This window comes from Geospiza fortis, unplaced genomic scaffold (genome assembly GCF_000277835.1).
Source record: "Geospiza fortis unplaced genomic scaffold, GeoFor_1.0 scaffold120, whole genome shotgun sequence".
Lineage (NCBI taxonomy): Eukaryota > Metazoa > Chordata > Aves > Passeriformes > Thraupidae > Geospiza > Geospiza fortis.
The window spans coordinates 3,098,587-3,111,437 of record NW_005054364.1 but is presented as its reverse complement, the minus strand read 5'-3'; the positions used below and the strand labels follow the sequence as shown (position 1 = coordinate 3,111,437).

The 12,851-nt window shown below is 39.8% G+C and overlaps 1 protein-coding gene across 8 annotated transcripts in view; it reads right to left on the bottom strand.

The window, feature by feature from the left end:
- Positions 1-555: 555 nt before the first annotated feature.
- Positions 556-12,851, bottom strand: part of ARPP21 (cAMP regulated phosphoprotein 21) — a 104,713-nt gene continuing 92,417 nt past the window's right edge. For all 8 annotated transcript variants that reach the window (XM_031059571.1, XM_031059575.1, XM_031059578.1 and 5 more), the window contains 2 exons: positions 2,531-2,682; positions 556-1,372 (listed from right to left, as the gene is read on the bottom strand). In XM_031059571.1, the coding sequence (XP_030915431.1) occupies positions 1,115-1,372; positions 2,531-2,682 (410 nt within the window). In that variant the 3' untranslated portion in view covers positions 556-1,114. The remainder of the gene's footprint in view (positions 1,373-2,530; positions 2,683-12,851) is intronic.

Here is a 12,851-nt window from a genome sequence, read left to right as displayed (position 1 = left end):
ATGCAGCATTTATGAATCAAGAACAATTTATCAGAACAAGCTGGGTATTTGAGTGAAGATGGACATAATAATAAAACTCCACCACAGGAACTGAATAAAGTTCTAAAACTTTCTGGCAAACTGCTGTGTTTTAAAAGCCAACGTCCCAAATATATTGTTCATCCCCACTTACTTGAAAATGACAGATCTGATTCTTGGGTCATCTTCTTTTGTCAAAATGGCTTTACAGCTGGAGCACCAGTAACGGGGTGGAGCATCTCTATGTAGCAGGATTGCTGGGTACTGTGGTTGCTACATCAGTATTAACTGATCTTCCATCCAGTGGATGGAATATCACAGGACAACTAGGTCTTCTCATGTACTTCCTGGGTGGCTATGCTACAATTCCAAAGTGGTCTTAGCTGTTATGGTACCTCATGCTGAGACACAGCTGTGTTCCCTTCTCATCAAACTCTAAGCCCATTAAACACCATTCCCCCATCAGCTTCACCTGAAAAAAGACAATGCAGAAACTAAAGGAAATTCACTCAGAAACAGAGGAGACCAAGCAGGTGGTAGAAACATGACCTTCCTTCATGAGGTCAAATAGCTTTATTGTGATTAAGCACTACAATACAGTATATATCCATAAAAAAACTCTATAGTGTATATAAATTATTCCTTCCATTCAGTAATTCTCTTTTTGTTTTCAATTTTTTTTTTTCATTTCCATTACAGCTTTGGTACAATGTGATTTTATTATATTTTTAAATACTTTTAGCTTCACAAACTCAACACAAAGTACAAAACTAATCCGAATTGGGGATATTACAATCTACACAGTGGTGTTCAGTGGTAGGAAAAAATCTTACCTCAATGAATTCATGTCACTAGCTAAGCTATAAAGGCATACCTAGCAGACATGACAAAAATATGCACCATTAACCAGCAAACATTTTTTTTTCAAAATTTATTTTACTTTTTTTTTTTACAGGTTTTTCCAGCAGCAAATCACTTGAGCATTGTCAGTACTCGTGTCCTCAACTGATTATTCTGTTGTGTTCCTCTTCATTTGAAGGCCATGATTTATTTGTCAAATAATGCACCTCTATCCTCATAAATCTAAGCCACAGTGTCAGTACTTGACCTGCCACCCTGCATTGTTGATGCTTGCACAGTTTGTCCTGCAGCTGGCAGAAATAACTGGAACGTTATTGGAGGGGCAGTGTGGGGCAATCAACCGGAGGTTGTTCTGTGGGGCAGGAGGTATGACATTACAGTAGACAGGCATTCCAGTGGCTGTAAGTGTTCCTTGACCTGACTGATTAGGTAGCATGATTGGTTGTTGATATGATTGTTGCGGCAATCCTTGAGAACCCTGGGTCATTGGCACCTGGGTAGGAATACGGAAAGACGTAGGGAAGAAAAGATAGCAATTACTAAGCAAGTTAAAGTAGGCTCCCAGTATCCCTACATTCCTTCTAGCTGAATTTGAGTATACTGTATGTTCTGCCAAAATGTGCTATTTTCTGCTGCTCGGAACTGTTCTCATCTCTGAGGATTTTTTTGTTACAGAAGGTTTTAAAGAGAAGTCCCTCTGCTTTTAGGCCTAGAAAGTGTCTCTGTCATGACCTAGTAGAATATGCATTACTGTGATACTGGGATCAGTGCAAACAGAAGACTCAACCCTGGTATATCTAGGCCATCTAAAAGGTCTAAACCTTTAACTTGATCATTAACCTTTAAAACACGTTTTCCATATAGTAATTCTGAAGATGTAAGGGGAAAATTTTACCCATAAGCAATTCCCTCATTTCCATCTGTGTCGCTGAAGTGTTTTCAAAGAAGCTGAGGGAAAAGGGGAATGGCTGCTCAATCAGTGCAATCTATTAAAATGAATTAGATGTCATTTAGTTTCTTAACTTTCCAGAGGGACCAGTAGGAAGTGTAAGCACAGGCCACCTCTCACATGCGCTTGGCATATCTCACGGAAACTAGGTACAAAGGTTGGGAAATAAGTCTGGGTAACTTACGGACTTGGTAAAAATCAAGCCACTGCCTTCCCTCTCCCCAGAACCCAATAAACAATAATCCATCTGGCTACAGCTTGTTATAGAAGACATGGTGAGATCCTTGGCAGGAGTCTCCACAGATGAGTAATTTTTAACTGGATCAGGCAAAGCCCTCAACTTCATTACAGGAAACAGTACTGCACTGGCAAAAAAGAGAAGAAATGAACAATGTTCTTATATTTTTTAAAATTAATTTTCTTCACAGGAAGAAGTCTAATTCCTTCGTTCTTTGTGACATTACCCTCACTGCAGGCTGTAATAAATAGTTCATTTGAAGCATTCCGAAATCAGAACGAAAGTCAGGAGTACTACAACCATGTAAATAGGAAGCAAAGAAACTGACTTAGAAGCATATTCATCAGAAGGCTTCCTGCCACAAACTACCCAAATGAAGTTATAAGGGCACTGTGTGATGCAAAAACTTAATTCAATTAAGCATTCTCCAAGAAAAAACATCTTTCCTTACAGCTCCTAAATACCTGATAAGACGACATGGCTGGATACTGCACCATCATGCCTTGCACCTGATTCCCCTGTTGATTATTCATCAGGTTCTGGCTTTGGGGCGGCTGCTGCATTCCCATGAGACCCTGGAACCCCTGCTGCTGGTTCGGCAGGACAGGCTGGTAACCTGGAAGAGGAAAGACATCTTCAAATACCCTGTTGCTTGTAGGGGCAAAACTGCAACAGTTCTAAGGTACAGCAAATGATCCCATCATTTATACCCACGTTAGTTAAAAAGTTACTTGTTCCTGCAGAAATGTTACTGGAAATGTAAACTGAAGGGCAATAAACAAGTGCATCAGCTGGCAGCCCTAGCAGGCTGACCTGAGTGGGCACCACACTTTCCTTATGCTTTTTGGCACTGTGGCAGAGACCACCTGGAGAACTGTCTGACTGCAGCACAGGGCTGTAAAGTCCTAAAGAGACACAGGGTGCTACTGTCTTTTGGCTACTTCCTCAGAGGCAAAACTCTCAACAACTTCAAGGACATCAGCATTTGGCCTTCATGGTCTAACCTGACAATTTCTTTCAGGTCGCATTTCTTACCTTACCCTCTTACCTTCCTTGTAACGCAGCTCCCTAGCTTAATATAAAGAGAGAAGCCTTTATTTAATCAAGAAGAACACCTCTATAAACACTGGCTCTCACTTGCAAGGTTTTTTATGCAATTAGAGCATATTAAAAGTAATAATCCACCATACTATTTTCATGTGTGTCAAAGTAAGAAAAATAATAAATTAGGGAGTATCCTCCCCATTGCTTGGTAGGAACACTGCACAAGGATGAGAAGCTGATGCTTCTCTTTTAACCTGTCACTAACTCCGTGTTCAAAGTCACCACAATATTGCAGATTTTCTGCTGGGATGGCTCCTCTAGGACTAACAGAGAAATGGGCAAAGACGAGATGATCTAGAGAGCCTAGCCGCTGATGAGGCAGCAGTGCGGATGGGAAGGCAAGCACAAATAAAAAATTGCTCAGCAGCAATGCAAATTTGCCTGGGAATGAGCCTAGACAGATGGAACTGGGCTGGTTGGGTGATGGTGATATTTAGCAATTAAGAACTTCACAGAAAAAGCAGGAAAAGAAAGGAATATGCAGAAAGATACTGCCTTTGAAAAATGTGGCCAGACATAGGTATTATAAATCTATGAATAATTTCTCCTTAACACATTCTGTGTTCTTTAGCACTCATATTTTTAGCACGCAGTTATGCAGTGCACTATTAACTCTGTAGTGATGGTTTTACAATAAGCATATTTCAGACGAAGAACTACCAGAAGGAGAAAGTCTGTGTCATCTTTCTATGAAAAAATTGTGTCATGTCTACTCAATTTATATTCATGAATACAGTACCTAGTTCAATATACTTCACAAGTGAAAACCATCACCTGGATATTTCTTCATTATGTAAGAGAAATAAAGTAACAAATGTCTGTTTCTGCTGGTCTATTGTCAGTTGATAGCTTTCCTTCTAAATCTGTTCTTATGCCAGGGAAATGTTGAGATTTCTGGTCAAGTGTTTGGCATTAAAAATGCTATTCCAGAGATTAATGTCTCCAGTCAACTGAGCAAAATTAAAAAAAAAAAATTCCATGAGTGATTAACTTGGCTGGGATATAGCATTAAACATCTCCCAAACTCACCAGATTATTATACATTCAGATTTGCTCTTTTCCTATGCCCAAACACTGTGTCAGCATATTTTTTAGTCATAAAAATTACCAACATCAGAACTGCTGTTACTGAGTTTACAGAAGGCTTATACAGCAATAATAAAATTGCAAGTTCTCTTGGATAAAACACAGAAATAAAAAATTTAGCATTGCTCTTCTGGTATTTGCAGGACTAGAAGTTTAAGTAGAGGGGTGTCAACTGACAGCAGAAACAGTAACACGAAATTCATCTCCTCTCACCTCCAGTTGTTAAAGTTAAATCCCAGAAGTGTAAAGAACCATAGATGGATAGTGAGCCAGGGATCAAGTGACACTTTTGTGGAATGTAATCCAACACTGGATTTGGGCTCAGAGAACTGGATTGTAATGCACCAGCACAGGGTGGTAGACTGGGGCTCTGCAGAGAGACAGACACCACTGGGGACAAGTAGAAAGCAGCCCTTCTCTTATATCTAGTAAATATGATGGCATTAACATTACTTTTGTGAGACTACTGCAAATGCCCTGTTGTGTGTTTAAATACACAGCTCTCTCTTCACCTCAGCTTTGTGTTCCATATTCTCCACATGTGACAGGTTTATGACCCAGTGCAGACATGACTATCAAAGTGAAACAAAAAATAATGGAAAATCTGAAGTAGCTACCTGTATGATGAATGTATTGCCATGATTTCCTGGGGATATTACAAAAACAGAGTCATAGAATGGGTTTGGTTGGAAGGGACCTTAAAGACCATCTAGTTCAAATGACTCACAGAGATAAACACCTAGCCCTGAAAAATCTCCTCTGTACTGGGAAGCACTGCTTAGTACATGGTATAACCACTCCAGGTTTAAGGTGCAGAAATATGAAAAGGAGACAGGCTGAAGAGCTGAGGTCCACTGGGCTATGCATTAATATTTCAAAAATCTTATTCCAACACTCTTCAAGGACTTTAGTGATTTCTCCTGACCATAGGACGTGTGCACTCCTCACCCTTGGCCCAACCTGCAGAGTACATCAGTGAAAGTGAGAAAAAGACCTTTTTCCTACTCCTTGTCTAAGCCTTTTGCAATGCTCTGACCACACAGAAAAGCCCCAATACAAATACTTCACATGCATCCTAACATACTTCCATTTTGATTAGATGGGAACAAATAGGTTGTATCCTGAATCCTCTTAGAATTTACAAGAATGTAAGTCCCTTCTTTGTCCAGAAGGAGGTACTCTTGAATATTTAATGCCCTGACTTGTGAGTAGAAATGGGGATGTTTAAGTTTACTGGCCTGTGTGTATCTTTGCAAAGATGCTGCTTGTCATCTCTTCCTTACTTAATATTCATGGACTTTTTTTTTTTTATGATCAGTACCATTTGGAATTAAATGAAGCTATGGATGTCAGACTGTGCTGTTGAACCCAGTATAGCATTTAGTCAAAACCCAGCATCTTCTTTAAGGTTTTGCACCTCAATAAAGCCACTTTATTTTACCTGAAAGCCCTTTATTACGTTAAATACATGAGGCAAGACGCAGGTTTGTCCATTCTTTTGAACCTAAAAACATGACAAGGTACAAAAGTACAAAAGTATATTCCAACATTATAGAGGAGATAGAGAATATTAAAAAGTGGATAATTTTTTTAATCTACAACAAGCTTTATAAGCAAGAAAAAATGCTGTGACAAAACAAAAAAGCCAGTATCTGTTCTGCTACATGGCTTCTGTTTCAGCACAAATGAAAGTAGAACAATTGGCAGTCTAAGCGGCAATCCATTAGGAGAAGTTGTTAATATCAGAAACCAGTTGTACTGAATTTCCTATCACTACAGTCCAAATTCTCCAGGTAATATTTGAAACAGGTCCTCCAGTGTTTACTGGATGTGGACATCTTTGTATGTTTCTGCACTCTGGCCAGGAAAAATAATGGAGGTGGGAGAATTGAGACTAACATCAACCTTTTAGCACTGTTTGTGAAACTATATACTTTTTTTTTTTCTTTTTCCTCAGGGACAGACTACCAGAGAATGCCATTCCAACAAAATTACTTAATTTGTACACACACAGCACAGTCTGAAACCATGCCATGCTTTTCATGTGCTATTTACTTTTCAGTGACATGGAAATAATACTGTATTCTCAAAAGTCATGAAAACTGACTGCAGTGCATGAGAAACCAGGCATTACTGGGCAGAGGTGGATATTTTGGAGCTACACAGGTGTAAGAAAAGTGAGAACAGGAAGTAGCAACATGCTTATGCAGCAATAGTTTTCTTTGCACTTGCTCTTTTGCTCATTAGCTTTCATACTACATGAAGAGTATTCCTAAAAGCCTCTTTACAGTCCCCTGAGAACACACATACGTGCGTTATTTTCTAATGGCAGTACACATCAGATGAACCATCCTATTACTGCAAGCTCCAGGGCCTCTTTACTGCAATTATATCATCCTGCTCTATGTTATCTCTGCTACAAAGGAGGATTTTTTTAAATCAGGGCAAACATGAGAGACACTGTTAAACAACCAGGGGAACAAATCATGCACAGAATTTCAACGAATGCCTCAGAGGAAAGATGAGCCTTGGATTCCAGCTGAAATGGAAGAGGCCATCATATCATCAAGGTAATTCTCTGAACCTTTACAGCCTGACTCACTATGCTAAACGTCATCTAACTTAAACATCCCAGGGGAGAAAGACTGCATGAAAGACCCACAAATGTTTCACTTTCCTAATGAGGCTATGCAGCTCAAAAGCCAAAATGCAGCAGTTTTACACCTTTTCTGGTAGTGTCACCCAGAGCTGCAATTAAAGCATGTTTGGTGCTTTCCTGGCCTCAGCATACATCCTTCATAAACGGCACATTCATGTTGGGAGGGACTGTTTCATTGCTCATTTCAGATGTGAAGCATGAAGCATATGTTACCAACGTTGGGAACATGTGCATCAGCACTGTGGGTAAAGAGTGTCTGATGAATGCAGGGAAGAGTCCCTGAACTGCAAATCTTATTGTACGCTTTCTATTTGAACAGACTCCTTGCATCCATGCCCATCCAATGCAAACACATACACTCCTAGTGCTTTTGATGTAGCATGACCTGAGAGCTCACCTGCTCCCTTTCTGCTTTACTCAGTGTAGTGCCACATAAAATTCAGGTACCTCGGCAACACACTGCAATGGTTTAGGCAAGCAAAGTCCAAAAGAAAGTTAAAAGAGAAACCTCAAGCAGAGGTATGAGCTGGGTGGAATGCTGCACAGAGTCTGGTCATGCTCCTGCCTGCTCTGTGCAGTGCCTTTCTAGTGTCCTATGCCGTCCTCCCTTTCCTTTCCCCTCCCTCCCCCAGTATAGACCAGTTCAGGCCCTGCAACAACTGCCAGGAGCACTGGGAAGAGACTGAATTTGAGCTCACATGAAAAAGCTAAGGAGAACAAGCACCAACTCTTGGTGTGGAGCCTGTGAAGCACTTGAAAATATTTTAACAGCAAATTCTGCACACAGAATGTGCTTACATTTGCAGAAGGCTCCTCAAAACTGATAAGAGCTGAGAACCAAGCTGAAAACATGATTCTTCTGGTCAGGAAGCACATCTCTTTCTGAAAGGCTTAATGAGCTCACTCTGCTCAACTTATTCAAAAGAAAAAGAAGGACCTGCAAATAGACAGTTGTGCTGGTTTTGGCCATGGTAGAATTAATTCCCTTTCTAGTAGCTAGTATGGGATGAAGTTCTGGCTTTGTGCTGAAAAGAGTGTTGATAATTCAGGGATGTTTTAGTTACTGCTGAGCAGCACTTAGACGTTCTGCTTCTCACACCATACCATCAGCAAGGAGGCTGGGAGTGAACAAAGAATTTGGGAGGAGACACAGGCAAACAAAGGATTATCCTGTGTCATATGACAACATACTCAGCATATAAAGCTGAGGCAAGGAGGGAGGTAAGGGGAATGCTCAGAGTGGGCATTTTTCTTCCTGAATAACTCTTAGGTGTGAAGGCTGCTTTCCTGGGTGTGGCTGAACACCTGTCTGCCCGTGGGAAGTGGTGAATGGTTTCTTTGTTTTGCTTTGCCTGCACACACAGCTTTTGGTTTCCCTATTAAACTGTTTTTATCTCAAGCCATGAGTTTGTTCATTTTTAATTTTCTGATTCTCTTCTCTGTACAGCTGGGGAGAACGAATAAGCAGCTACACAGAGCTGAGTTGTTGGCCGACGTTAAACCGTAACAATAGTTCTTGAACAGACCAGAAAATGATCTAATAAAATGACATGTCTGGAAGATAAACCTAGAACTTTATGGATTAGAAAAAAAATTCAAAGTTTCATCAGACCCTATAATTAACAAGGACGCACCTTGCTGAGACTGAAAGAACTTTTGTGTCACTTAAAACCTCTAAAATGAGGATGGACATCTTGCTAGAAGATATTAATCCGTTTAATAAGTAGTTCTGGTAATAAAAATGATCAGAATGTGCTCATTGTCCAGTATTAGTCAGATCATTAAATTACACATTCCATATTTGAAATACTTAGGAAAATGTTAGCCAGTTGGCTCTTAACATTTTTCCTGCCTCCCAAGCAAAAGGACTGATCTTTTGCACAGGAGAAAGGATCTTCTCCCCAGCCTCTCCTCCCTTTCACCACAGGCTGGCAATGCCACACAGTTCATTCCACAGGCAGAGTTCACCTTTGCATAATGGATCTTCTAAGGGATACTTCTGGCCTATTTTAGTTTACTTTGCCTGGGCTGGAGTAGCGCTCAGCAGACTTTGTAGACTGAAGAATATGGTTGGTATCCATTCCCACAATTTTACTAGCCTATATTCTCCTTGACTTTTTGAAATAAGCTATGGGCAAAGTATTTAAGTGGATGGATGTAGCTTTTACTTTCTAATAATACAAATTTACAATGCCCATGATTAAGTTATAATCAGAGAAGAAAAAATGTCATTGTAGAACTACAATTCACTCATAGATACATCAGTACATTCAGTAAAGTTTTTGACAACTTTCTTTTTTTACCAAAAGCTCTCAGCTGGTCCATTCCAAAGTATTTGCAGAACTGGAAGGAGGAAAAAACTGAAGCAAGCTGTTCAGCAAGACAGATCACTGTCTTAGAATCACAGAATGGAATCACAGAATTGAATCACAGAATTGCTTAGGGTGGAAAAGACCTCTAAAATGGTCAAGTCCACCCATTGCTCTAACACTGTCACATCCACCACTAAACCACGCCCCTAAGCATCCCAAAGAACCTTTGGATTCTTAAATCAACCTTAAAGGTTATCTGTAAAGCAGGAGGAAAGCCAGCCTAACTGGGGAATCTTGCATAGGACAATTGGCCAAGTTGTGGGAGCCGCATAATGAGCACAAGTGAGAGCAAGAATTCCAGGCAAGTGTTTTTGGTGGCCAGAACAAAGCCCTTCTTGTTTCAGAGGTCCATCAGTCCCTCCTGACTTTACATGAGATACTCAAGTACTGGACTGCATCCAGGTATTTCACCTCCTACATGGACATTGTAACACCATCCCTATGCACTGCTTCCTCTACAGGAGTGCTGCTCCAAGGCACTGTGTTCTTGCTGCCTTCTCATGTCCAGGTGTGATGTGTTAGAATTGGGCGCCCAATCACCTGAGGAAAGGGTTTGGGGTTTTTTTTCCATTATGCAGTTGACCATTATCTGTCAAGTTTCACTGCAAATGATGGACTAAATTGTCATGGAACGTAAAATTAATCTATAAGCTAATTTTGATTTTAGCCTCACCCCAGAGTGTCTGCAGTTTGGAAGATTCACACAGAAGACACACTACCTAAGGTCTCCCTCCTGGTGTTATTTTCTGTGTGAGTCTGAAGATTTAAACTGCATCTTGTGCAGCTGAAATTCAAACCACTTTTTAAATAATTTTGTAGTTAAGCTGGGATCTAAAATCCAAAGCACATTGCAAAGCAAATCGGCTGCAGTTGGTCTATCCATTCCTACTGTGCTTTCTCTCTGGAACACACAAAAAAATGTCTTGACCTAGTAAGACATTTCAGCTTTATATTCTACTTGAAGACATCACAGATAATTTCTGGGTGCGAACCGGACACCGTGTGAGCTAGAAGGACAAAGTACCTACCTAATAGATGAATGCTAAAATTCCATCCCTTTCCCCTCAAAACACAAGACCATGCAATTATTTTACTTAGTTTTCACACATATACGAAGGGAGAACAAAACAAACAAGAATACCTATGCCTGAAGTAAGGAAGTCTTAAGAAGCAACAGAAGAGGTACAGAGGTACAAGGTATCACATAAAACAGCACATGTCAAAAACAGCAGCAGACAGACTCATTTTGCCCATGGCATTTGGCAAGTTCAGACCCTCCAAAAACAAGAGAAGCCTTTTAACACAAGTTTGGCTTCTTTCATTTCAGGTAAAAGCACATTCCACTCCAACAGTACAGCTTGCAGGAGAAACTACAGGTTATTATGTTAGATTTGTTTTCAAAATTTTAAACTAATGGCATTGATTTTTTCAAGTTTGTGAGATCAAAACAATTTTTAGCTAATGGCACTCCAGCTACACTCACTGGAAACACATAACGCAGCAAATGTATTCCTAAAGTGATTACAATGACAGCGACTCGAATAATTCTCTGCAGAGCTGAGGTTATAAAACTGCAGGATGTTGAACTTTGAGTCTTGAAACGTAATTGCTGCCAGAACAGCAGCTCTGAGCCCCTAAATTGGCCATAGCTTTGCAAAAAACACACTCATGCTTCCCAAACCTGGTAACAGACCAAGAGTCACATTTGTTGTCAGACTCACACACAAAGAGCCATATTCAGCTGCATTAAGAAACTCAACAAGATGTATAGGCATCAAAGATATGAGCCAGTAAGATTTATTATCACAAGAACAAAAATCCTGGATAAAAGAAGTTGGACTGTCTTCCTCCCACTTCTTTCTCTCTCTGGTTTACAAAGCTAAAAATCTCATGAAGGCAATAGGGCAAGAATGTCTTCATCCAGCTTCAGAAGAAGAAATAAAACTGTAGAAATAAATTTCCTGCAATTTTGAATTATTCCAGAGCAACCTATTTGTTGGATTTAGTAAAAACTGCTGATGAAAATACTCTGCTACACTAGGAGTTTTGTTTTTTTTCTTTTTTTTTGGATAACAGCTCTGAAATCACCCACGTGGCAAGTTCTTCTAGGAACTACCCAGGTGAACTGCTCCTCCTTGTCCTCTTGCTTTATTCTTCCTCAAAGAGCTCTATGAAATCTTGGTTTTACTTGTTTTGCAGCCCCAGGGGCTAGAAGAAGCCCTAAACACAGAGTATCTGAAGCATTGATAGTTTCACGTGCTACTCAAGACAATGCTGCCAACTGGGGGCATTTCTCCACTGCTAACAAAATGGAAAACAAAAGGTTAGGGAAATAACACAACTTCCCTGGCAAACCAAACCCTCCTGGTCCAAAAGATGTGCAGGTTCAGAGCCTCAAAGACATACTTTTTCACTTTGCTTTTCCTATATAAACTACAAAAAGGTACACTTTTACAAAAGCCAACATAGAATGCTTTTTGCATAGACTTTTTCTTGAGAATAGTCACTGCATAAAACAAATGAGTTCACCTGGGAGGTAGAAAGCCTCCTGTTGGGGTGATTTAGACTTTGGCAACGAGAAATGATGGAAATAACACCACATATCACAATGTAAGATTTAGCACTTCTTATATGTCAAAGAAATATCCATTACCTTTTACCCATTCTTCTACCTTTTTTCTATGATGCTAAGTTCCAACCTCAAAATGAGGAATAGCATTATCTTTTAAAAACATTTGTATGCATGCTTGCTGTCCCAGGGGTGAAAAAATTGGTTGCAAAGAGTGCTGAACTTTCATTTAGTGCCTTCCACTCCATAATCCAAGCAACCACCTTTAGGGCAAACATGCAAAATCATGTGTAAATTGAATTTATGAATTACCTAGAGATGCATCTCCACCCCTCAGTTACCTTTCCACACCTGAACAGAGTTGGATTAAAACTCTGTGACTTCACTACTGAGTAAAAAGGCCCAGACAAGTAAGAGGTATGATTAAATAATTTCATTATATACTTAATGAAATCACATACTGTAACATCTTCTGAGACGAAAACTTTAATTAAGGCAGGCTGGCATTTTGGGTTATTTTGCTCCCCTTATATTCCAGGGGAACAGCAGGTAAGGTCAAACAAAAAGCTTATGTGATAAAATTGTGTGAGAGTGCTCCTGGGAGACCTGGCATTATTAACAAGAACATGAAGAAGGGCACAGTTGAACAGTTCAAAGATAAATTACTGCTTTCAGTTTACTTTTTGCTATCAATTGGAGAACCTGAAAGAGCTGTTATTTGACAAGAAATGGATATAAACAGGCATCAAAAAGAGCTTGAATGGATACAAATACAGGAGACTCGAGGCTGGAGGAATGTTTTGTGTCAGTTTAAAATCTGTATCCATTCCTTTACTTCTCTATACAAAGGATTTTCAAATTATAGGGACAGCTTTAAGAAGAACTTGCTACTAGTAAGTGGTGTGATGCTGAAAATAAACCTATTCTTTCTGAAAACCTAAACCCATGTAATTATATGACACTTTAATCACTTATTTTATTTCCTTTCCAATACA